This window comes from Lagenorhynchus albirostris, chromosome 18, assembly GCF_949774975.1.
Source record: "Lagenorhynchus albirostris chromosome 18, mLagAlb1.1, whole genome shotgun sequence".
Lineage (NCBI taxonomy): Eukaryota > Metazoa > Chordata > Mammalia > Artiodactyla > Delphinidae > Lagenorhynchus > Lagenorhynchus albirostris.
In genome coordinates, this window is record NC_083112.1 from 77,967,810 (window position 1) to 77,993,391 (window position 25,582).

The following is a 25,582-nucleotide window of genomic DNA, read 5'->3' on the forward strand; positions in this document are numbered from 1 at the left end:
TGAGGGCTTTTACTGTTGAACGTTGGGAGTTCCTCTATTCTCGAGCCTGGTCCTCTGTCAGAAGTACCTTCATGGGGTATTCCGCAAAGCAGAAGTTGTTCATTTTGATGGAGTCCCATTTACTGATCTTTCCTTTTATGGCTGCTGCCTTTCGTGTCAAGGTCAAGAACTCTTTGCCAAGCCCTGGAGCCCAAAGGTTGTCTGCTGTTTTTTTTTCCCTGCAAGTTTTATAGTTTTATGTTTCAGATTTAACTTCCTGATCCATTTTGTGTTACTTTTTACGTCAGGTGTGAGGTTTAGGTGAAAGTCCCTTTTTTTGCCCAGGACTGACCAAGTGCTCATCTGTTGGAAGGGCTGTCCCCCCTCCATCGAGTGGCTTTCGTACCTTTGTCCAAAGTCAGTTAAGCGTATTTTCGTGGGTCTGTTTCTGGGCTCTGGGCTGCGTCGCGATGGCCTGTGCCCGTCCTCTGCGGGGACCACTGGGGACCATTCAGTGCTGATCACTGCGGCCACGTCACAGGCTTCATGCCCGCGGGGTGACCACCCACCTCATCTGCCTGTTGGAATACAAATGGTGCAAATATTTCTATCATTGCAAAATAGAATATCGCAAACTATTCTGTCATAATGCACTGTGAAGATCCCAGGTCTAAGGCTGGGGCATTGACCTCACAGGTCTTTCCTGGGTTTGGGCCAGATGGCCGGGCAGCGATGTTTCTCAGTCATATTAGCATCCACACGCCTTCCTGCAGGTAACACCGTGATGGTGTCTGTGGGAGCCGCTGCCCGGAGCCCGGCTTTCGGTTCACGGTGCTGCTGTCTGTCTGTCCCGCAGGTCGGGGACATCGTCATGGTCAAGGAGGACGAGACCTTCCCCTGTGACCTGATCTTCCTGTCCAGCAGCCGCGCGGATGGGACCTGCCACGTGACCACCGCCAGCCTGGACGGAGAGTCCAGCCACAAGGTAACGTGCCTGTCGTTTGTGCCCCGTCGGGACCCGTCGGGACCCGTCGGGACCTCCGCATCCTCCCCCAGCTGTGCTCCTGTGGGCAGAAGCTGCACCGGGCATGAGGCTCTGTGTTCAGGGGAAAGCCAGGGACTGTTTTCCTCTCGTTTGCTTCTCCCTGTTTCCCACTTTCTTCCTTCCACCCTCAGCCCCCCTAATGACCAGCCTCTCAGGTTAACAGAAGCAGCTCCACGTTCCTTATTTAGCTGCGTCGTTTAGCGTCGGTACCTAGTTAAGGATGGAAGGAAGAGATTGTTGGAATTTTGAAGTTTTCATTCTACTGGTCAAAGTTAGTGACTTGACTGGACTGGAATTGTGTGAAAAGTAAGTCGTGAGTCTAGATTTTGCCCGACTGTTACATCAATGAGTGTCGTTTTTTTTTTTTTTTTAATTTTTGGTTGCATTGGGCCTTTGTTGCTGCGCGCGGGCTTTCTCTAGTTGCGGCGAGTGGGGGCTACTCTTCGTTGCGGTGCGCAGGCTTCTCATTGTGGTGGCTTCTCTTGTTGCAGAGCACGGGCTCTAGGCGCGCAGGCTTCGGTAGTTGTGGCGCACGGGCTTAGTTGCTCTGCAGCATGTGGGATCTTGCCGGACCACGGCTCTAACCCGTGTCTCCTGCATTGGCAGGTGGATTCTTAACCACTGCGCCACTAGGGAAGCCCTATGAGTGTCTTTTTGTTAAAATATCTTAGTAAGGATTTTCTGAAATTATGATTCATTTCTTACGCTCAATATGGAATTCTGTACCAGCAGCTAGTGCTACAAAATTTTAATTAACAATCACAAAAGAAGAAACACATTGCTATTAATTTTAAGGATTTCATTGTTTTAAAAACCTGGAAGCTTCCAAGGAGTTTATGAAAGTGAGCCTTGCTCTGAGGCTCTGGCTCCGAAGTGCAGCTCTAACAGTGCCTGAATGCTGCCCGTGGACACAGGCGATTCTATGCGGGAAAGCAGCAAAGGATGCCCTAATCCTTTGTGGGTGACTTGGGGTGTCATCGTATGAAGCCCTATGGGGTTTCCCACGTTTACTCTCACATTTTCTATGTAACGAATCCCAGGAGGGGGGACCCTTCTGGCATAGTCAACTGTCAGGGAAAGCAGTTCTGGGCTGGAAAGCGCTGGGTGTCCAGTGGCCGTTGGAGCTTGGGGTATCGTGTCCCGTCCTCCCCAGCCCCGGCGAGCCGTGCACACCCGGCTGCGGGCAGTGGGCTGCCCTCTGCACCCCGACCCACAAAGGGACATCACTGCCTAGACGCGTCCCTGGAGCAGACGCCACGAGCCTCCGGGTGCAGCACTGCTGTCAGGGTGAAGTTCAACAGCAGTCACCCTGGTCCAGACGTGGCCCATGTCTGCACCGGGGCTGCGCTTGGACCTCTCTGTGTTTGTGCTTGGGGGGGGGGCCGGAGCCACCTGAGCCCTTTCCTTAAAAGCAGAGGTCACGCCTACAGTTTTCACATCTGTAAGATGGGGGCACACCTGTGTTCCAGGGGCTCTTGTGAAGCTATAACTAGGAAATGTCCCAAAGTGCTGGACGCACAAGTGCCTCCACAACGCTGCAGGGATGCTGTGGTCACACCCCCTGTTGCTCTGAATCCTTTCACGCTTTGCCCGACACTCATGGGAGACACGGAGGAGGCTGCATCCCCTCCCCCCGCCCCTCCTTCCTGTCTCTTCCCAAGGCTGGTCCACCCATCCACGCTCACTGGTGCCGTCTGGGTCCATCTTCTCAAAATGAGGTCCCAGACCCCAGCACCAGCATCACCTGGGATCAGGTTAGAAATGCGGTTCTCGGGCGCCACCGCAGACTCACGGCCTCAGAAACTCTGGGGGCGGGGCCTGGGGTCCGTGGCCCCCTTAGTTTGAGGAGCCCTGGGGTCAAGGCCAGGTGAGGATCCGTGCAGAAAGCTGTGCTCCCCGGACAGTGACAGGTGAGGGCCGCTTGCCATGCCTGCGACAGCTGTCTGTGAACCACGTAAACAAAAAGGAATATTTTAGGTCCCAAATTTGTTTCCTCATTCAGAGCCACCACTCTGACAGATGAATCCAAGTGTCCAGTTTTGAAGAAGAATTCTGTTAGTTGAGGACACTGGGTAAGAATGGAAGAAATTTCCGGCACCTAATAGGTACAGGAATCCCGGTGGTACCTACAGTTCTGTAACCTTGTTACATTTGCAAACTCTTTATTATACACCCTGTCTCGTATGGTAACCAGGCTTTGTAACCAGACTTATTTATATGCCTAAAAAATTAAACATTGGTGCTGCCCTAGGACGGGAGGTCCCCGCCGCTGGGTTTGTCTTGATCATTTTGGCTGTGAATTCCCATTTCTTGTCAATCTGCAGACCCATTACGCAGTTCAAGACACAAAGGGGTTTCATACGGAGGAAGATATAGATTCTCTCCACGCCACCATCGAGTGTGAGCGACCGCAGCCCGACCTCTACAAGTGAGCCGGCTTCCTCCCCGGGGTCCTCGCTGCTGTCCGTGCCCATGGCCCAGTCGCGCAGGGGTTTGGAATGAGATTGCAAATCACTGCTGAAAAATTAGGACCTGGTCAAACATACATTACTTCTGTGTTTTCATAGTCCAGCAACATTCCAATCCATAAATCTTAATACAAATATTTGAAAAGGCTTAATGGAACTACCTTGGTCAAAGAAAAATGGATTTTCTGTATTTTGAGGAAGTGACTGTAAGGGAAATCATTTAAGTCATGAGCTAAATAGAACAATTAAAAAGTGGGCGGAGGGGGGAGGAGTGGTTTAGCCTCACACCCCTGTGTTTCCAGTACAGAATCCCAGTCCTTCTTAGAAACGGGTCAGGGGTGAGGAGGGGGGTTCCCCAGAGCCGGGGTCTCGGGTCCTGCCCACCTCCCCGGTCCCCTGTTGCCCTGGCAGTGACCTGACTCTCCTGTCCCCAGGTTCGTCGGCCGCATAAATGTTTACAGCGATCTGAATGACCCCGTGGTGAGGTGAGGATTCCTGCTTCTTCTAAACACTTGGCGATTTCCTCTCTATCGTTCAATTAAACGTGGATTCTTTTCCTGATGAGAGTTTTTCATCGTTGCTGTCCTGCTGGGTTTGAGGGGGGAATTCTGCGTGACCAGAGGTCCGGGTTCCGCTCCACTTGCTGGTTTCTCTTGTGTACACGCGTGTGGACGCGTTAACAGACGAACGCCCCCGTGGAGCACGTTCTCCCATGACTCTGCCGAGGGTCTTCTCACAGCCGGGAAGGGAGGGAGCTGGTCCAGCAGGCGAAGGCAAAGGCGCGTTTCCCCAGTAGAGACGCTTTCATAGCTGAGCAGACCGTGCGTCTTCGGCCAGGACGTTGAAAGGTTTCTGACTTGGGGGCCACTTCATTGGGCTGCATGAATCTGCCCAGACTCACCCCTGGGACACAGCCTCAGTCTTAGACGTTGGGGGATGTGTCTCCCAAGGGCTTGTGCGGGCTCACGTCCCCCGGGGGCGGGGGAATCTGCTTCAGGGATGGGCAGTGGCCAGCGCGGTCGCAGGTGGGTGTCCACACCTGCTTCATCAGTGGCCTCGCCCCGGGCCGCTGGCGGCAGGGAGCTGACCCAGCCCTGAGGTCGTGGCGCCCAGACGAGCCGGCCCTGCTCACTGCAGCTGTGGCCTGTGCTGCCTCACTTCCCGGGCCTTGGACGTTTTACCTGCACGTGGCCTGGGGTCTACGCTGAGGGAACCTGGCTTTCAGTAGGTTTTGACACCGCCCTCCTTCTTCACAAATCCCGCTGGTTAGAGAAATTAGTTTTCTTCCAAGTTCAACAGTCACCAGATTCTCTGTGTCCTGGCATTGCCTCGTGTATTAAGGAAAATACTGGGCCAGAAGTAGGAAAAAACACTCAGTGGGAAATTACTGCAAGGTAAATCGTCATGGGGTTTATGTCCTTGAAAGGCTCCAGAAATTACTCGCTTTAAGGAGACAGTTGGCACCCCTCTTAGCATGTTTTGATCACCATTCTTCATCAGCAGGTTAGCGGTTGCTTTCCAGAATCTGTGGAGGCATTGCCTGCTCGTTCTTAAATACCTGTTGTTCTAAAGGTAAATGCCTGGTTACCTTGGAGAAATAATGTGGATTTCTGTGTCTTGCGAGGGTTAGTTTGAGTTTGAACAAGAGTGAATATATTTAGGCGGATCCGTATTGCCAGCGGGTGAGGCTGGAAAAGTGAGCGCCGCAGGCTTTCCTCGTTTGGTATTTGGACGGAGCTGAAGGCTGAGCCCTTTGGGAAGATAATTACCAATATATTTTGTATCTTGATATGAGTTTTACTTTAGCTTTTTAAGTATCCATGTGATTCAGCAGACTTTTAATATTTGGGTATTTAGAGACGTTTATAAACTCGTGGTGTGGACAGCTGTGAGTTATATATCTAAGCTCTCAGTCTTCTTGTAGTGATATTTCTTCATCCTCCTGTCCAAACTAGAAGTGAAGTACTTTCTGAAGTAAATTATTTTTAGACTCCCCAGAGACACTTCATAAAAGGGCCATTTATTTCCATAAACACCTTGGACATGAGCTGTCCTAAGTGTTAGCTAACAGAGGCTGACAGTACTTGTAACACAAGCAGACAGCACGTGTGCAGCCGGGCGCCTGTCCCGCGTGGCTGTGAGGCTGGGGGACACACCCTGAGGCCATGGGACAGCCCTGGGTAGGCCCGTCGGGTCGGGGGGGGGGCCCTGCCAACGCACCCTGCTGGGCAGCCCTCCTTTCTCATCTTCAGCCTGATGTGGTCCTGAGCTGGGTCAGCTAAGTATACTGAACACATTTAAGCTTATCACGTTCAGTGGCTTCTCAGCCTTCTGCGGTAAAGGGAAATTAAATGCCGACAAAGTGAAAAGCAAGCTTTAGCAAACCGTTCCCTTTACCCCAAATCAACGCTTTCCCTTCACCCTCCGAAGAAAATCGGGAGAATATTGTAAATGGCAAAATTAGTGCATCTGGATTCTGCCTATTTCTCTTCTACTCTTGGGAAACGAGAAGAAATTATCACTCGGTCAACAAAGGGGACCACGCGTCCACGAGCCCCTGCAGGCAGAGCGTCTGTCTGCGGCTCACTGTCGCGTCCAGAGGGCTTGTTTTTGCACGAATGGTTCTAAATGCCTCGGTCGCTGCGTTGGCCCCGGGATCGCCCCAGACTCCCCGGCCACCCGCATTCAGGGGCCCTCGGGGCTCGGCTGCAGTGCTTGTAATGCCACGCAGGGCCTCACAGCCTTCTTCCCTGAAGGCGCGACTGTGTTGTGTGCGTGAAACCCCCGAGGGTGCGGTAGAAACAGCTGAGTGAGGCGCAGGCACCGCTCGGGGTCCCCGGTGCCTCAGGCCTCAGACCTGAAGCCTGTTAGGAGCGGGTTTCCGGGTTGGTCCCTCGAGTGGCGCTTCTGACGAGTGCCCAGGGGCTGCCCCAGCACCCTTGCTGTCGCCAGTGGAGCGCGTTTAAAGCCTTGGGGTGCGGCCCGGCGGGGCTGGGGCAGGGCCGGGGCCCTGGAGGGGCTGACTCTTCCGGGATCTCCCAGCAGACAGGTTCTTCCCGCCCCCCAGGGAAAGAGCACGAGTTTTTACATGGGCCCGGCTAGCTTTCCTAGTCCGAGCGCAAGCAGATCTTCACTGAGACGGTCTCCTCTCAGAGCGAAGCGTGTGGAGCCGTGAGCGGCTTCTGCGTCTTGTCGTGCCGACCTGCTTTCTCCATTGCCCTGTTTCTGGTCATCCTTATCTTTGCAGGCCATTAGGATCGGAAAACTTGCTTCTTAGAGGAGCCACGCTAAAGAACACTGAGAAAATCTTCGGTAAGTGTTTTAATTAGTGAATTATTAATAATAGCTTCTAAAACCAAGGACCCGTTAAGCAGTTAAAATTCGTAGATTTAACCATGGATGAAAGGGTACCATAAAAGCGTCTCTTTGTGCTTTGAGGGGCTGTGGATTTATGGCCGCGGCAATTTTCCTCACTAAGAAAACCAGTCGCCGCGTATAACCGCAGTCCACAGAGCCGTGACACCTGAGAGTGTTGCTTGCAAATTGAGTGCCTGTAGTTTTTGACTCAGACGTGAACTTATATCTATGAAAGGATTCACACAGTGTAGTTCTGCAAGAAATTTCCTCTAATGGCTGTATTTCTTTGCTAGTATTTCCCAGTTCTGGTGGGTTACTTTTTATGTTTTAACTGAAACAACTTATAAATATACGAATGTGTCTCGTTGTTGGAAAACTCAATACATTAAAATCTGAACCTAAAAAAAAAAGGGCGGATTGCTCTTTATGCAGGAAAAGAAAAGCATTCCTTTGGTCTGAAGAATCCTGTGTGACTTTTTATGAACAGCTAGCTTGCCTAGAAAAATTTAAAATATGATCCGTTTTGTCCAAGATTTCATTTTTATCGTAGCTGTGCATACTTCATGATGTAGAGCAAGACACAGTTGTGGTGTTGTTTTAACATCTGCTCTGTACTTTATAGGTGTTGCTGTTTACACAGGCATGGAAACCAAGATGGCGCTGAATTATCAGTCAAAATCCCAGAAGCGATCTGCTGTCGAAAAGTAAGCTGATTGCCCCGTGGTTCGAAACGTGTAAAAACTCATCCATGGCTTCCCACTGTGGCAAACCCCCGCAGATGGGGAACCATTTTCCTCTTAGTCTTACTAGCAGCTCCTTCATGGGATCTGATGGACAGTCAAGCGGGTTATTTAGACCTTAGATTGACAGCGTTACTTTGTGGGGATGTAAATGGCCACGCACCCTCAGCCACGTCTGCAGGCTCCCGCCCGCGCATGGACACCTGGAGTTCTGGGTCAAGGTCCGTTGTGGGTGCCCAGCATCTCCTCCCACCATTTCATGAAAAAGTGAAAGTTCAGTCACTTTTCTGATACGGGTTCAGTGAGGAAAGCATTAGCAGAGGGAACAGTCTTCTTTTCATTAAATGGTAAAATCCTGTTAATGTCAAGGACACAGTTGAATTTGTAAGAAAACATGGCCCAGAATGATGTCTTCTTTGCCTCTCGCTAAAGTGTGTCCTTAACTTGAAGTGTACAACTGAGTGTCCTTGTGTAGCGTAATGAAGCGCTCCGGGCTCCTGGGTGATCTGTGGGGAGACTGTTGAGGCATCGTCTGTCTGCTCCTGGCAAGTCGACCTTGAAATGTGATCCTGGGTCTCTGTCCATCTGTGGCTGCATCAGATATGAACTTGGACAGTTGGTTCTTACTAAAGAAGAATGCTTAGTTTCCAGATGTCTGCACTGACAAATTGGTTTCAGAAATAGATATTGGAAAACCAAACCTTCTTCATAAGCTCCTAAGATACCGGCTAAGGATTCAGCACTTTTCCCATGCAGAGGGCATTCGCTCCCTCCCTCCCTCCCCCCTTCCTTCGTGGTGATAATCTCCAAGTTTGGAATTCACTGGCTGATGGTAGAAGAAATTGATTTCTGGGTGTTCTTTGAATTAAGAGTCCTAGACCATGCAGAAGCCCTGTGAGCCAGGCTGTGCCCTCCTGTCTATAGGAGTTCCCTGCCCTCAGCACTTTCCCAGGTGGCCGCAGGACACACGCCAGTGCCCACGGTGTGTACTCAGATGTAGACGAGTTCGCATTTTCACTTTTACCCTGACAGTTCGTCGGGGCGGGGGAGTCCTGTTGTGCTGTTCCTGTCTGTTCACAACATGTTCATGCTGACGTTTGTGAGAAAGGCGACGCCCAGCTCAGGTTTCCTCGGGGAGCGGGAGCTCAGTCACCCCCGCTGTCTTGTGTTTCAGATCAATGAATGTATTCCTCATCGTGTACCTCTGCATCCTCATCAGCAAAGCGCTGATTAATACCGTCATGAAGTACGTGTGGCAGAGCGAGCCGTTCCGAGATGAGCCATGGTACAACCAGAAGACAGAGGCAGAACGACAGAGGAACCTGGTATGGAAAGGGACTCCGCAGGCTGTCGCTATGGAAACGTGGGCAGACCGGATGAGGTCTAGGTTGATGAAGTCTTTGTAGCAGACGCCTCGCTCATCGATAGTGAAGGTTGTCAGCTGCCTGCCCCCGCCCCAGCCCTGCGGCTGTAGACCCTGGTTGAGCCTCCTTCTTTGGGTATTTGAATAGTCGAGTCTGAAAAGGTATCGGCTTCCATCCCAGATTCATAAGGACACACCTTAAACACCTAACGCTCAGCGCGGTGACCTGTATTATAAGGGGGGCTGAGTAACTGCTTATTGGTGAGATACACGGCCCCTAATTAGGTAATAGATGGATGAAAGGAGCGTCTCGATGACGATGGGAAATTACAATAAGAATTGGCTTCATTTTTACGTACTCCTATTTATCAAAAATGTTTTCCCCCAAACCAGTGAGTTAATTTGATGACATGTCCTCTGCTTAAAGCAGTACAGTCTCCTGCTGGGCCTACTGCGTCCACCTGAGCGGTGTGCAAATCCAGACCTGGACCCACTCAGCTCAGAGCAGGGCCGTGTGCAGGTCCCAGCCTGGCCCCCACTTCCTTCCTGTGTTCAGTCCGGCCTCCCATGAGACAAATGGCTCAGAATAAGGATAAAACTATACAGAAGCACCCTTTGTACAGACCCCTAAATGCGGTCGTTTATCAGACTCTCGAGGGAACTTGCAGTAATCACAGTATACAGCGTCCTGCGGGCTCTCAGCTGGAGACCCTCCCCCGCTCCCCGCCGCCTCTGAGTGTGACCCACACCCCCCGCCACGCCCCCCACCCCCCAGCAGCGCAGATGTCGGGCAGCTCCTGTCCCAGGCCTGCCATGGTGCTCAAGTCGGGTGCGGGAGACAAAGCTGACGGCCCCCGCTGCCCCAGTGGCCTTTACCTTTGGGTTTGAAGCACTTGGTTTAGAAACAGCACTTGTTAAGCTGTGCCTGACTGACTGAGGTTTGAGCCGTCGTGATGCTGACGGGCGGCGGGGGTCACACGCCTTCTCTTAGCTCCTCAGAGCCTTCACGGACTGACTCTGAGGTTTGAGCCGTCGTGATGCTGGCGGGCGGCAGGGCTCACACGCCTTCTCTTAGCTCCTCAGAGCCTTCACGGACTTCCTCGCCTTCATGGTCCTCTTCAACTACATCATCCCCGTGTCCATGTACGTCACCGTGGAGATGCAGAAGTTCCTCGGCTCCTACTTCATCACCTGGGACGAAGAAATGTTTGACGAGGAAACGGGTGAAGGGCCTCTGGTTAACACCTCGGATTTAAACGAAGAGCTAGGACAGGTCAGGTCTCCTGAATTGTCTTCTCTCACTGGCTGGCCGTTGAGCCCCTCTCTGTTATGTCCCCAGGTTTCTGGAAGCTACGTGATTCTTATCACGCAGGCAGGTCATCAGGATGGTCAGATGGGAACGTTTCCATTTCAGCTCGTGCACAGCGGTGTAACCTATACCTAGTGAAAGAGGGCGGCAGAGTGGCTTTTTAACTTTATGTGACAGTGCAGGGTGCTCTGGGTTTACGAGTTGTGCAGATTCATCACATTAACTCACTGCCTTAAGCTCATCGTGGCCTTTCTAAGTGGTGCTGATTCTGGGTTTCAAGGGAGAGTTAGCGGCGAGCCTGCTCACAGGGGCTGCCCTCGGCTGTCCCGTCCCATCTCCTCGGTCCTCACGGCCCCGGTCATCATCGTCAGGGTGGGCAGAGTGAGACCTGAGTCTCAGTCTCGCGGTGTAGAGTTCAGAACCCCTCCACTGCACCCCTGCTCCAGGCTGATGGCTCGCGGCCTGGGCTCTGTACTGGCAGCTCTTGACCTGTAAAGTGGGCGTAGTAACAGGTACCCGCCCTGCAGCGTGTCCCGCGGACAGGACGTGCGGGTGGGAGCCCGCGAGCGGGAGCCCAGCGGGATGGGTGGAGCGGGGACTCGCCGGGACCCTCCACCCCCTCCCGGGCCCGCGGGTCTCTGATAGCCGGCGGCAGGGGCTCAGGGGGGACCCGTGTTCCCCACAGCTCACAAGGTGCCCACAGGGTCCGGGATCCCCGCCTTCTTTCAGTTCATCGAGATCCAGGGTTTAAAACTCCGTGTAGTTTTCACACTTGCCACAGTTTTCTATCAGAGATTTGTGTCCCTTGACTTGTTTGAATTCTGTCATCTTCCAACCCTTAAGCGATGCTGCAGGCTTGGACCTCCCAGGCCTTATGGGATAAGCTCATCCCACCCATACCCTTGATTTTTTGGTCAGATCGGATCCAGGACCAAGCCCCCAACCCCTGCCGCGTCTCTGTCTTTCTATGAGATGGAAGGAGAAAAGTGTAGAAAGTCACCCCTCGGCCCCCGGAGCCAGGCTGTGTCCAGACGCTCGCATGCACGGCGCTTCGGGCGGGGATGGCCAGTGTGCTCACCGTCCGGCCAGGGAGGCAGCGCGGTTGGATGAAAGCCTTGGAAATCGATTCGTTGGGACGAGGCTGCCTTGGGGGGTCCGAGGGCCCTCGAGGGGCAGCAGCTCCCAGCCGAGTCATGTCCGCAGGTGGAGTACGTGTTCACGGACAAGACGGGCACCCTCACCGAGAACAACATGGAGTTCAAGGAGTGCTGTGTGGAGGGCCACGTGTACGTGCCGCACGCCGTCTGCAACGGACAGGTGCTCCCCGCCGCCGCTGCCGTCGACATGATCGACGCCTCCCCGGGCGCCGGCGGGCGGGTAGGTGGCCGTGCTCCTGGCCGTGCGTCCTGCTGCCACCTGGCCACGGGCGGGTCATGTGAGGGACCAGGGGCACCTCCTGTCCTGGGGTCCAGGACAGATGCTGCCCTCCGGCGACTCGGGGGGGCAAGAGCTGTGAGTGTCCCCATCTGCACAGGCGTCCCCAGGTGCATCTGGCCATCACATCAGGGTTGGGGCAGCTATCTTCACGTGGCCAGGTGGGGAAACCGTGGACTGAGACTAGTCAGGCCCTGCGTGCTCACACACGGACACACAGACACACACTCGCACACAGACACGGGCGCACACACAGACACGGGCACACGTGCTTACAGACACGGGCGCACACACAGACACGGGCACGTGCTCACAGGCACGGGCACACACACACAGACACGGGCACACACCACACACACAAGGCACACACGTGCTCAGACGCAGACACACACCTGCACACAGCCACAAGGCACACACGTGCTCACACATACGTACACGCTCACACATGGGCACGGACACACACACACACACACACTGGCTCTGTGGCTGCAGGGGGCCGTTCCGGAAGCTCTGGTGGTGCAGAGCCTGCGTGGAGCCCCAGGGGCCTGAGGGGGCCTGAGTCAGCCCTGCTTCAGCGGCCTCTTGGGAGCCGGTGCGCGTGTGCCTCTGGTGGTGCAGAAACGGCCTCTTCACCCCCGAGCCTCGGGGGAGGGCCCGGCGGTCTGTGGCCTTGCGGGGCGTCGCACCTGCCTCAGCTGCCCACCTGGCCTGCGCGAGGCCAGCCCAGCCCTTCTTGGCCCCCTCAGTCTCGGTCACACCCCAGGGCGCGGGACGGCTTCCGGGAACCCGGGGATCGCAGGCCCGTCTCTTCCTGTGGCCTTGAACCCACGGCCTCCCGGAGGTCCGTGTCCGTTTCCGTCTGGACTGCGAGAGCGGGGGAAAGGCAGCCGGGCCCCGCTGCCACCGCCAGAGGTGGCGCTAAGACTCCCTGGCCCCCAGGGCCGCAGGCCCGGCGTCGTTGCTTACCGTCTTCTGTTTGGTCTCCTTGTTTTGAGTGGGTGCGCCATAGAGTTGTGGGTTTGTGCTGCATTTGTAGGAGAGGGAAGAGCTGTTTTTCCGGGCCGTCTGTCTGTGCCACACCATCCAGGTGAAGGACGACGACGAGGTGGACGGGCCCAGGAAGTCGCCGGATTCAGGGAAGCGCTGCGCGTACATCTCGTCCTCGCCTGACGAGGTGGCTCTGGTCGAAGGCATCCAGAGGTGCGTCTCTGGTCCCTGATGCGAGGGGGGTGCGGGACCTCTCCACCCCGACATTCAGTCATAGAGATCACCCTCCAAGCAGCCTCTCCTTCAGCCTGCCAGCTCCTGCCGGGTCAGCGGGACCCTGTCCCCATAGTGTCTTCCTAATACGATTAGGGCTGTTGCCGTGTTAGTGTATGTCTCCACCTCCACGTCCTGGAAGCTCCTCGAGTCCAGAAGCCAGGCCCGTTTGCTCTTTCCCATCCCAGCCTGGGCCCACATGGGCAGAGCCCTCACACGTGCTGGTGCAGGAGGGGGCGTTACAGACGAAGTGGCCCGTGGCCCGTTGGTTGAACGGGGCTCTAGTTTCCTCATCAGTAAAGTGGAGCGTCTGTCTGGAGATGGATGGGCTCCCAGAGTCCTTCCAATTCTGACATGGTAACCAAGCTGTAAGCAGCCCCACTGATCAGTAGAGACAGGGACCAATCCTCAGACCTGCTGCCGTCCATACCCTCCAGTAAGAAGGCAGCTAATTGCGTGTGGTGCGCCAGACGGTCGGGTAAGTCGACATTCCCTGGGCTCTTGGAGAACGTTCTGAGACAGTGCTGTAATTTCCCGACTTTACAATGCAGTTTACAGCCTCTTTTTCTGGAAGCATTTCTTTTTCAAAAGGAGAGCTTTCCCAAAGTGTAAAATGGAAACATGCCATGAAAGAGGGCCATCCGGGTCCACATGAACTCCCAGGTGTGTCTTCTCCTCTGCAGGTTGGGCTTCACGTACCTGAGGCTGAAGGAGAATTACATGGAGCTCCGGAACAGGGACAATGACATCGAGAGGTGAGAACTGCCTGGTTGGGACGGCAGACAGGGTCGTCTTTACAGAGCTCTCTCACTGGAGAAAATACCAAGTTCTCCGCACTCCTTCCATAACTCGTTCTCCCTCTTCTCAGTAACAACACCAAGAATGTCACCGAAACGCCTGGAGAAGTTGAGTCGGACGGTTAGAGGAGAAGTTGGGTGGTGGTGTGCCCTCAGACAGGCTGGGGTTAAGCCACACATTGTCAGTTTTACTGCAGGAGTTGACAAAGCTTCTAGTACATTCTGACACCCCCAAGGCCGAGCTCTGACTCCCCACGAGAGGGCCAACGTAAGCCCTTCCCCCGGGAGTGGCCCTGGAATCCTGTGTTCTCAGAGCAGGTCCCCAGGCCGTGGAGCTCGGGGTCCTACAGAAACACTGAGCGGTAGCCTTGGAGGGACCAGATGGACGGGGGATGTTTCACTTTCCATATCGACTCTTAGGGACCATCTAGTCTAAAACTGCTGCTCCCAGAGACAAATGGCATGTTTTGATTTTGACTCAGAGGATGGGGCCATCCATCTCTCCTTGCTAAATAAACATCAATGGGCAGTTATGGTTACACGTGGCACACGTGGTAAATAATGTAAGATTTGGTGGTGATGGTCTCAAAAGAGCTGGATTTTACGTTTTTGCTCTTAAGAACAATAAACTCCCAGGCTGCGGAGGTGTGAGCCCCTCGACTCCAGAACGGCTGCCGGGCCCTAGGCCCGCCGGGTCAGCTGGGGCTCCTCCCGCAGTGCTCGGGGCCTCTGGGCGCCATGGGGTCACCCCTGGGAGGGCAGTGACGTTGCTGTCCAGCTTCTGGTTTCCAGCTGGGAAGGCAAGTGAGCGCCCCTGAGACCGTAACCGCCGCTCGGTGCTCCGGGCCCCCCGGGAGCCAGCTTGTGGGCCAGCGGGGCCGGCGCAGCCTCACAGCCACCTAGGCTGACAACCCCCTTGCTCTTTTAGCGATCGTGAAGCACGCAGGGGCGGGCCGGTAGTCACCCCATGTAGTGAGACGTGGAGCCGGATGACAGTAAAAGCAATACTTCAACCTCTTTTTCAGGTTCGAACTGCTGGAGATTTTGAGCTTTGACTCAGTAAGAAGGAGAATGAGTGTGATTGTCAAATCTGCTACAGGTAGAGATTTCTTTCCCTTTGGTTTCTTAAATGATACAGTGTGACTGTGTTTCACTCTGATGCCTCAATTCTGTGGGCGCTTTAAGGATGTAACTGTTTACTCTCTTTGTTTAAAGCATGGATAAACCACCACTCACCCCTCAGCCTCGGGCCCGTTTGTCCCCGAGCATCTTCGGCTGAGGTTGTCACCTTTGGTTTTTCCCCCGAGGGAAAGTCCTGTGACTCATCCCCGGGGCTCTGAACCCCCCTCAGTTTACACACACTGCTCAGCCTGTCTCCTGGGTCCCCACCTGCAGGCCCCGCCCACCTGCAGGCCCCGCCCAGGCGTCTGCGACCCCGTCCCTCTCGAGCCCTCGTGTGCTCGCTGTCTCTGCCGGGCCTCCTGGGCTCGGGTCCTTGATGGAAACAGGCAGCCGCCCCTCCAGCTCTTCTCGTGGAGGCCCTGAGCTGCCTCCCAGCTTTCCTTCCCAGGCCGCCCCCTAGGGTACACCACCCGGGCTTTTCCACCTGGAGGCCCTCTGCCTGGTCTGGACTTTTCCACTTAGAGGCCTTCTATCGGGTGTAGACTTTTCCACCTGGAGGCCCTCAACCTGGTCTGGACTTTTCCACCTGGAGGCCCTCTGCCTGGCAGGGCTTTTCCGCCTGGAGGCCCTGTTACTCATGTGCAGCTCTCCCAGGACCTCTCCACGGCCACCTGTAGGAAGCCTTCCTGGTTTCCTCCTGCCCTTGCGGGGCTGCAGATGTCCTGAATGCAGAGCCACACTTACTCAGCAGTGTCCCCAGCGCAGCGCTGCCGAGCGTTCGGTGAGTGCTTCTGGGTTCAGCTTGCTAACGTGTTTGCAAGTGGCATCTTACCAAGAGACAAGGCATCTTACTCTTTCTTGTTTCTTAAAACGAGACCGCGCTAGGCTATGTTTTTCTCTTTGGAAACTTGCCTGGAGAGCAGTGAAACCAAGCTGCTGCCCTGAACCTACAGACTCGGCCTCAGGTATGACCTGGAGAGCTCTGCGTCAGCGGCGTCCTCACGCTCAGCTCGAGCGGATTTCCTTTCCACAAAGTGAGTTCCCGTAACAGGGCTGCTTGAGCCTCTTTCGATGGAACCGGAAATGCCTTATTTTGTCTCCCAAGCCGGTTGAGGACATGGGGCTGAAGGCCCATCTTTCAGCCAGGCCCTGTGAACCGCGCTCCGCGAGCTGCGGCGCTTGGGTGTCTCGGAGCTCGTGCTCAGACCGCGTGGCTCCCTCGCCCGCGAAGCAGGCCGTCAGACGTGGGGTCCCCACCGACGAGCCTTGCGCCAGTGAGCGCCATGGGCGCCAAGTCTTTATGTAAATGCTGCCCCGGACACGTGGCAACAGGGGCAGCAGGACACGGGAAGCACACGGCCCGTCGTGTTTGGAGACGAGTCCCCTGGGCGGGTGCCCCCTCTGCTGTGCGCTGGCCAGCGCTGGGGTCCATCCAGGACGAAGGCGTTCAACTGTGCAAGGTCCCACCATCCGTCTTTGTCTCTTGTGACTTTCCCCGATACAAACGTGGCTCATGCTCGAGACAGTCCGTGGGCCGGCAGTCGTGGCCACAGCCTCGGGAAGCAATGCGTCAGCTGGTCACACACCACCTTCTCCCCCTCTGCACATTCTCCTGACCCGCCCTGCACAGCGCAGGAGCCGAGGTGTGGACCGTGGAATCTTCACGAACAGCGACACTTCCCGTCAGGAGGAGCGTGGCTCGGCCTGGAGCAGCAGCTGGGTCACGTGAAGGACTTACATCCTCGGCGCTCGCGCCGCTAGAAACCCCTTCCTGGAGGGGAGAGGCCGGGCCATCAGAACCCCGCAAGGCAGCAGTGAATTCTCAGAGACGTTGAATATTTAACTAAACAAGTTGTTCTCTAAGTAGTAATACCTGCCCGGAGATGACCCTAAAGGCACTGATTTCCAGCCTCGTGGGCGGGACGGAGACCGGAGCCCCTGCAGCCCTGAGCTTCTGAGGATTCTCCCCAAGAAGCCACTGCAGCCGTGGAGCCACCCGGGTCCCACGGCGCTTGGCGTGGGCCGCGGTCACCTCACCTGTGTGTTTGCACTGCTCTGGAGTTCCAACTTCTTATTCGTTTACAAAACTGGAAAAGCAGGTCTGCAGCTGGGGCCCAACAGTCTCTGCTCTTGTCCTTTGCAAGTTAAACGTCGCCTTCCACTCCAGATGTTTTCACGTCAGAGGCTCCGCTCGACAGAGTCTTTAGGCTGAACACGGCCCACGTCTACGGCGGGTACAGGGGGATGACAGGTTGAGACAGGAGAAAATTTAAGTCATTCACAGGCCATTACTTGGAGTCACCTGTGATTTTTCTAGAAAAGGAATTACTGTTCAAGAAGGTATCACCACTCAGAATTGTCTGGACCACGAAACTTGTTTTATCCTATATCTGGTGCCGTACGTACAGCATTGCCTAGAAGTCACGGCTGGTGCCGGGCACGGATTCTGCCGTTAGGCTGGCGGGCGTGTGACCAGGACTCTCGGGTCACGGCCTGAGGGTGTGTGGGCTTCTCCTGGGGATTGGACTCACTGCTCAGATTCCCACTGGGGGCGGCGGCCGTGCTGCCGCTTCTTCGCCAGCTCAGCCCCGCGTGTCCCTTCCGCACGCCTGCGACACACACTGCAGACACCGTCCTTCCTGGCCGTAGGTTGACGTTGCCCTGGGTTTAACTCCAGGACTCCCGTGAGCGTGAACCGGGCCATGTTTTAAGTGTTTCGCTCTGTATGTTGCAGAAGATAGTTCTTTCTGGGACCAAGGACAGAGCCACCCACAGTGGGCTCCGATGCTGCCCCTGAGTTCACGGGCCCTTGTCCAGATCCCCGTGTGGACCACCGGTTCTGGGCACCCCAGCCCTCACCCCAGCACTGTGCCCCCTCCTCCCGGCCCCTCCTGGTGCCCTGGGTTTGGCTCCCGGGTTTCCTTCCCGCGGGCCGTCAGCATCTTGGGTTTCCAGGGACCCACCCCAGGCCGGGGCTCGGTGTTCGTGATTTCTGTCTGATGACAAGTGCTGAACAGAACCCGGTTCCAGCGGCAGTGCCCCCTCTCCGGCCCTGCAGCCGCTGTGACAAGCCCCCCGGTGCTTCCGCAGCAGAGGGCCACGTGGTTTGCAGGCCAGAAGAGTCCTCGAGAAAGAGGAGCCCCGGTGCCAGTGGCCTGTGGGTCGGCGCGGGCGCCCGCAGTTCTGTCTGAGCCGAGAGCTTCCCGACCCTTCTGGAAGGGAAAACCTTTCACCTCGAGGGGGGAGGAGCGTGCACCCCCAGCACTGAGACGTGTGAAGTGACCGGGGCAGTAGGTGTGGGGAGAATCGTTCGACAGATGCTTCTCGTCACTCTTGGTCACGCCCAGTGTCCCAGCAGCTTGTTACCCCATTTGGGGTCGGCCACGCCCTCTGCGTCCGTACCCCTCCCTGGTCCCGAGGGCATTCGTCCCTCACTCACATCCTTGCCAGGGAGCAGGCAGAAGTGACAGGACGAAGGACGCCCAGGAGCCAGTTTCGTTCCTGACTTTCCTGAGATTCTGGGCTTGTCGGAATAAAACGAGGCTTTGTGGGGGAATCTGTGGCTTTGACGTTTTCCTGATCTTACAGGTTAACCGGTCAGTCGACATCTCCACGACAGTCTCAGCGCTGGTACCCCTGGTTTTGTTTTTAATAAAAGCGTCATTTGAAAAATAATTTAGTCTTCCCCGTAGAGTGATTAAATGAAAATCTTCTTTTCTCGTTTTCTAGGAGAAATTTATCTGTTTTGCAAAGGAGCAGATTCCTCAATATTTCCCCGAGTGATAGAAGGCAAGGTGGACCAGATCCGATCCAGAGTGGAGCGCAACGCAGTGGTGAGATGCGGGCGGTGGCCTCACGCCTCTTCTCCCTCGTGGGGGGCACGTTCCTGCTGGGTGCCACGTGTGCGCGCCGCGGGAAGCCTGGCCACGTGCCCTTGGGCGGGCACCACGCTCCGCAGCCCTCCGCTGGTGTTTGGGGGGGAGGGCGTCCAGAATGACAAGCACGTTGTGACGGTTTTGAAGAAAATAGATCTTTATCCTGAGGACTTCCAGTGATTGGCGGGTAATGCTTTCCCTTGTGACCTGTTTGGTTTTCTTCTCGCGTTTTGTTCTGAAGCGAGTGCTCAGTCTGTTCTAGGCTCATGCGAGTTCTTACATCATCAGAGCTTTGTTCCATTTTGTGGCTGAAAACTATTCCATCGTGTGGACGCGCTATGTGTGCCACACTGTGTTTATCCGTCATCTGTTGGTGGGCACTTGGGTTGTTTCCACCTTTTGGCCACTGGGAACGATGCTGCTGTGAACATGGGTGTGCTCGTATCTCTCTGAGTTCCTTTGATTGTGTACCTAGGACTGGGATGGCTGGGTCACCTGGTAATTCCAATATGTTTCACTTTTTAAGGAGATGCCAGACTGTTCCGCAGAGGCTGCACCGCGTCGCAGCCCCACCAGCCGTGCGTGAGGGTGTCAGTTCCTCCACCTATTCGCCAGCACTTGTTATTTTCCATTTTTGTTAACTGTAGTCACCCTGGTTGGGTATGAAGTGGTAACTCATTATGGTTTTTGTTTGCATTTCCCTAATGACTGAAGGTGTTGAGCACCTTTTTAGGTGCTTATGGACCATTTGTATCTTCTTTGCAGAAATGCTTATTCAGGGTTTTTGCCCATTTTTTAATCAGGTTTTTTTTCTTGTTGAATTGTAGGAGTTCTTTATATATTCAGGATACTAACACCTTATCAGATGTATGAATTGCAAATATTTTCTCCCAGTCTGTAGGTTGTCTATCACTCTCTTGATAGTATCCTTTGATGCACAAAAGTTTTTAATTTTAATCAAGTCCAATTTACTTTTTTGTTGTGGCCTGTGCTTTTAGTGTCGTATTTAAGAAACTGTTGTCAAACCCGAGATCATAATTTGTCCCTATGTTTTTCTCTGAGAGTTTTATAAGGTAGCACTTATATTCAGGTCTTTGATCCATTTAGAGTTAATTTTGCGTGTGTGGGACAGGTACGGGTCAGGACCGTTGGTTGAACAAGACTGTTCTTTCCCTGTTGGATGGTCTTGGCATCCTTGTCAAAAATCATTGGGCCACATGTGCAGCTGTTCATTTGTGAGCTCTCAGTTCTGTTGCGTTGGTCTATGTCTGTCTTTACGCTAGGACCACCCCGTTTTGGTTACTTGTCCCTTTCTGGTGAGTTTTGAAACCAGGAAACGTGAGTCCGTCCTCCAGCCTCGTTCTTTTACAAGATTGTGGTCTACTCTGCGTCGCTTGAGATTCCCCATGAATTTCAGGTGGGTTTTCCCATTCCCACAAGAATGCCATTGGAGTTGTGATGGGCGTTCTGAACCTGTAGATCACTTTGGGTGGTGTCGTCATCGTGGGATATTAAGTCTTGCAATCTGTGAACACAGGATGCCTGTCCATTTACTTAGATCTTCTGTGATTTCTTTCAGCAACGTATTGTAGTTTTCAGTCTATGAACCTTTCACCTCCATGGTTTAACTCATTCTCGGGTATTTTATTCTTTCTGATGCTACTGTAAATGGTCTTGTTTTCTTAATTTCCCTTTTGGATTGTTCATAGTTAGCGTGTAGAAATGCAGCCGCTTTTTGTGTGTTGACTTTGAATTCTGCACCTTTACTGAATTCGTCTTTTAGTTCCAACCATTTTTTTTTTTTTTTTTTTTTTGGTGGTGGAATCCTTAGAGTTTTCTACATATAAGATCCTATCATCTAAGAACAGAACTAACTTTATTTCTTCCTTTCCAACTTGATACCTTTTTTTTTCTTGCCTGATTGCTCTGGTTAAGACCTCTGGCGCCATGTTGAATGGACGTGGCAGAGGCAGCCATCCTTGTCTTCTGCCTGATCTTAGGGAGAAAGTTTTCCACCTCCCCCCGTTGAGTATGATGCTGGCTGTGAGTTTGCATATATGGCTTTTATCAGGTTGAGGAAGCTCCCTTCTATCCTAGTTTACTGAGTGGTTTTATCATGAAAAGCTGTCGGGGTTTGTCGATGCTTTTTTGCATCTGTTGAGATGATGATGTGAGTTTTTCTCCTGTGTTCTATTTATGTCATATATTACATCGATTGGTTTTCATATGTTGGGTCACCCTTGCATCGCTGGGATAAATCCCTCTTGGTCATGTATATAATCCTTCGGACATACTGTCAGATTCAGTTTACTGAAATTTGGTTGAGGATTTTTGCATATATGTTTGTAAGGGATAATGTTCTATAATTTTCTTTCCCTGTGGTGTATTTGTCTGGCTTTGTATATCAGTATTGTTTTATATACAGTGTCCAGGGTTTTAGTAATACTTTGCAGGAAGAATAGAGAAAAGTATCTCTACTCCATGTTTCCACAAGGGGAAGCCCCATAGCTGCTTTTAAAGGCAAGGTTCTATTTATTTCGGAAGTTTCTGCTGCCCGTTCACACCAGCTCTATGTTCTGGGACAGCTCTGAATTACTATCCTCGTAAAACCTCTTTCTTATCGTGCAGTTTTTCTGGCGTAGAATGAAGTCATATACATACATCCTGTGCGTTTCACCTCTTAGGAGAAGTCAGAGGATCCATTCTGTAGCTCGAGCTCATGTCTCCGATTTCCTTGATCACCGTGGATACTTCCGATCCAACTTCAACCACTTTTTTTAGCAGAAGTCACTGAGTTATTATTGTGTGTCAAGGAGTCGGGGGTGAAGTGAGACAGTGCCAGTGGCCTGAGCGCTCCCTCCCCACAAAGGAGACAGACAGGAGGGCAGCGAAGTGGGCGGGGCGTGGACCCGGGAAGGATGCAGGGGAAGAACATCTCTGCGCTTTCACAGCTCGGGGGTGGAGGGGGACCTGCCTTCTCAGAGAGGCGAGCGGGCTGCTTGCTTGCTCCCCGGGGACGGGACTCGGCGTCTGGATGGTGGGCGGTCACAGAGCTCAGTGCCTTCCCAGAGCGTCGGACACACAGATGCTGCTTTTGTCCCGCTCCTCCCCGGGGGCTCCCTTCCCGCCTTCAGGCTTCCGAGAGCTCCGAGGACAAGAGGAGCTGTTAACCCGACCGTGATCGTGTCCCTCGGCTACATCTGGAGGTCGGAGAAAACATGGCAGATGTGAAGCGTTCCCTGAGAGCGATGGGACGTTAGAATTCATATAGTGGAAACCCTTCAAATCTTAGGAACCAGTGTTCTCCCAGAATTTGGACTGATCATGTAGGAGACTGGCTCATTTCAGGGGATCCGTAGAGTTGGGGCTGAAGGAACAAGGGAAGCAGAAGGGGATCGTCCAGGGTCGCCAGTCGGGCCGTTGCGATGGTTGCTTCATCGTGAACAAAGGAAGCCTCTGTTGACGCAGTGAAAGTGCTCTGTGTGGCGCCTTTGAGAGCCCAGCTTCCTGGTGCCCTGCCGGCTGGTGTGCTTGCCCTGCGCGCCCTGACGTCCAGAATTAGTCTTAGGTTCTTGTTTTCCTCTCTGGTGGACCCGATAGGTTTGATCAATAACCGTGTGGTTTTCCTTCGGTGAGACCCGAATAAGATCAAAGTGTCACACAAACTCCCCACGTAAAGCGTCACTTTAGAAATATCACTTGATGGGACTTCCCTGGCGGTCCAGTGGTTAAGACTTTGAGCTTCCACTGCAGGGGGCGTGGGTTCAATCCCTGGTCAGGGAACTAAGTTCCCACATGCCACGTGGTGTGGCCAAAAAAAACAAAAAAAGAAATATCACTTGATATTTACTATAAATTGCAAATTGCTATCCTAAAGAAGGTTAACTCTTCATTTGTCAAAATAAAAGAACAAAGTCTTATCTTTCGACGGCCCCGGTTTATATTTTGTATTCCCACACTTACTAGTTTGAAAACTTTACCATCGACCATGATTGTGTATATTTAAGGTGGATACGCTTCACTTGCAGATGACCGGCCCCTTGAGGGTGGGTTGGTTTCTCGTTCTCTGGTTAGTCACTCGAGCTGGAGGGGGGTGTCGGGAAGGCTTTGGGAAGTGATATTCAGCAAGTGACCCTCGAGTTCACGTTAAGTGCCGCTTTGTGTCCTGCAGGAGGGGCTTCGGACCTTGTGCGTTGCCTACAAAAGGCTCATGCAGGAAGAATACGAAGGCATCTATAAGCTGCTGCAGGCCGCCAGAGTGGCGCTCCACGATCGGGAAAGGAAGTTAGCAGAAGCCTATGAGCAGATAGAGAAAGACCTTATCCTGCTCGGTGCTACGGCCGTGGAGGATCGGTAAAGGCTCGCCGCGCTTGTCTTAGAAATAATAGTGTTGCAGCGGGATCGCAGGGGCTACAGGGGCGCTTCGGGAGGAGCCCCACAGCCGGCGTCGGCCGCACCCGGTGAACGTGTTCACGCGTCAGGACCGGGCAGGCCACTTGGTTACCTGGGGTAATAGCGCAGGGGGTCAGGCTGTGCTATTGTGATGTTTGACTCTCCACGAGTAAAAGGCCCCCAGAAAAAACCAGAAATGGTCAGCATTTTCACACCATATTCTGAATAGTCAAGCTACAAGGCTATGCTGTTCAATTATTCTTTAGAATGGAATCAATAACTAATCTGTTCCTCAGTTTGTCACTAGTTCTTTCCAAATACAAGTGTAAACATGTTGGATCTTAACATTCTCAGTGTTCTTGTCATCGCTCATTGAAGGAATTTAAAATAATGAAGTAGAACATTGCAAAAACTGACAATAATAGCTGGTAGAATTCCTGGGTCCTTGGAGGAACTGGGGAGAAGGGAAGGCTCTTAAGGGTGGAGGGATCTTCGCCTGCACAGCCGAGGACCCTCACGGGGGTCCTGGGAGCTGATGCACCTGGGGGGAGCTGACACCTCAGGACACTGAGAGTAGATCCCCGGGGATGGGGCGGAGGGGGGGGGTTTGAAGTGATGATATTTGATTACAGATTATTTCTTTGAAATCTCTGGCCAACATCTTTACAGACCACTCTGGGCCTCGGTTTCCTTTTTGCAAAAAAGGATGAAATGAGAGATGGTTTTTTCTGCCTCTAGAATAGTACGATTATATCATCTCCAGACTTGACCTAGGAAGTCTATCCCAGAATCTAACCAGATGGTTCCAGTCAGAACCCGGATCCTTTACTTGCCTTTCACTCAGCACTGGACAGAAACACATCACTGACACACATCTATCAAAAACTAAGACTCTAAAATCTAGAAAACACAGCAGGCCCCCAAGTGAGGCAGACGTGGTTTTGCTGCCAGACTTCCACGGATGGCAAGACAGCCTGACCAAGGTCAAGAGTGCCGTTTACCCTCAGACATGTTTTGTGGCCTCTGCAAGCTGTGCGTTTTCTACACGTAGACCAGGATCCTAACACCGTCCTCATCCTGTAAGGTTCTGGCAAAGGCAAAACGTCGCAGGCAAGTGCTTCCCGCAGCATCTGATGCGGGGCAAGCCTGCGACGCCATCAGCCCGTCCCAGAGCCGCGCCTGGCATTTCACGTTCTTTAGGGGAACCTGGGCTCCGATTTGATACGTGGCAAAATTAGAACAGTTTATGCACAATGAAAAGGTGGTGAGCGTCACCTCTTTTCCAGGTCCCGTTTTTCCCTGGTTAAGACTTTTTTGGTTGGTGGTTATGACGGGCCTTCTTATAATAGCGTAAAGTCCTCTCTAAGTAGCAAGTCCCACCAGGCAGAAAACTGTGTGCTCGGCCACTGTTACTCGTGCAAGGTGCCGTTTTGTTTCTTAATATTTTATCCCTGTGGATTTTCTCGTGTTAGGAAGTGCTCTGTTGTGAAAGGTTAATACACGGCTGGAACCAGCCTCGGGTCCTTTATGGTAAATCATGGGCCAGCACCGCGGTGCTTTTTAATTTGGGGGCAGAAAACTGAAACAGTTCAGTGGATCACAAGTTCTTGGAATTCTACACTTGGTTTGCTGTGTCCACGCTGACGTGTGTGTGTTGTCCCCCGCCCCCCGCCCCCCAGGCTGCAGGAGAAGGCGGCCGACACCATCGAGGCCCTGCAGAAGGCGGGCATCAAGGTGTGGGTGCTCACGGGTGACAAGATGGAGACGGCAGCCGCCGCCTGCTACGCCTGCAGGCTCTTCCGCAGGAACACGCAGCTGCTCGAGGTGACCACCAAGAGGCTGGAGGAGCAGAGCCTGCACGACGTGCTCTGCGAGCTGAGCAAGACCGTCCTGCACTGCAGCGCCAGCCTGACCCGGGACAGCTTCTCAGGGTAGGCGGGACGTTTGCAGACGGACTGGGCAAGCTCCGTGGGCAGGGCTGTGGCCTCAGCTCCCTTTGTGCGGACGTGGTCCTGTCCTCTGGCCTCTAACAGCATCCCGTGGTCGGGACCATGACCAGAGCTATTTCTCTTTAGCAACTGTGATATATATGCTTTTTTGCATCAGAGCGGGGGGTGTGTGTGTGTGTGTGTGTGTGTGCGCGTGTGTGTGCGTGCTCACTTGCAGACTGCTGGCTGAGGGTGCAAAGAGACTTCATTCATGGATTTACAAACTATCGTGCCTGGGGTGATTCCCATCTGCTTCTACGACACTTGCGGGCTGCATCGTGGATTCCTCAGGGCTCCTGCCAGAGCAGGAGGGAGACGTGAATAACGCGTGGTCGTTTGTCGATTAAGACAGAACAGTGTATGCCCGACAGTTGTTTTTTCCGAGAATATTCACCAGTTTATTCACATTTTATCAATGCTCTCCTTGCTGGTATTAGACGCATGATCTAAGGT

At 53.4% G+C, this 25,582-nt stretch overlaps 1 protein-coding gene across 9 annotated transcripts in view; it reads left to right on the forward strand.

Annotated features, from left to right (window-relative positions):
• The window catches only part of ATP11A (ATPase phospholipid transporting 11A), a 119,621-nt gene that overhangs the window by 68,676 nt on the left and 25,363 nt on the right, over positions 1-25,582 (forward strand). For 8 of the 9 annotated variants that reach the window (XR_009536849.1, XM_060129494.1, XM_060129498.1 and 5 more), the window contains 14 exons: positions 836-964; positions 3,349-3,452; positions 3,927-3,977; positions 6,740-6,804; positions 7,472-7,553; positions 8,764-8,914; positions 10,028-10,225; positions 11,465-11,638; positions 12,732-12,895; positions 13,639-13,710; positions 14,778-14,851; positions 18,604-18,707; positions 22,921-23,102; positions 24,821-25,072. Coding sequence is in view for 8 of the 9 variants with exons in the window: in XM_060129494.1 (XP_059985477.1) it covers positions 836-964; positions 3,349-3,452; positions 3,927-3,977; positions 6,740-6,804; positions 7,472-7,553; positions 8,764-8,914; positions 10,028-10,225; positions 11,465-11,638; positions 12,732-12,895; positions 13,639-13,710; positions 14,778-14,851; positions 18,604-18,707; positions 22,921-23,102; positions 24,821-25,072 (1,802 nt within the window). In the remaining variant the exon portion in view is untranslated. The remainder of the gene's footprint in view (positions 1-835; positions 965-3,348; positions 3,453-3,926; positions 3,978-6,739; positions 6,805-7,471; positions 7,554-8,763; positions 8,915-10,027; positions 10,226-11,464; positions 11,639-12,731; positions 12,896-13,638; positions 13,711-14,777; positions 14,852-18,603; positions 18,708-22,920; positions 23,103-24,820; positions 25,073-25,582) is intronic. The other variant, XM_060129496.1, reaches the window with a different exon arrangement.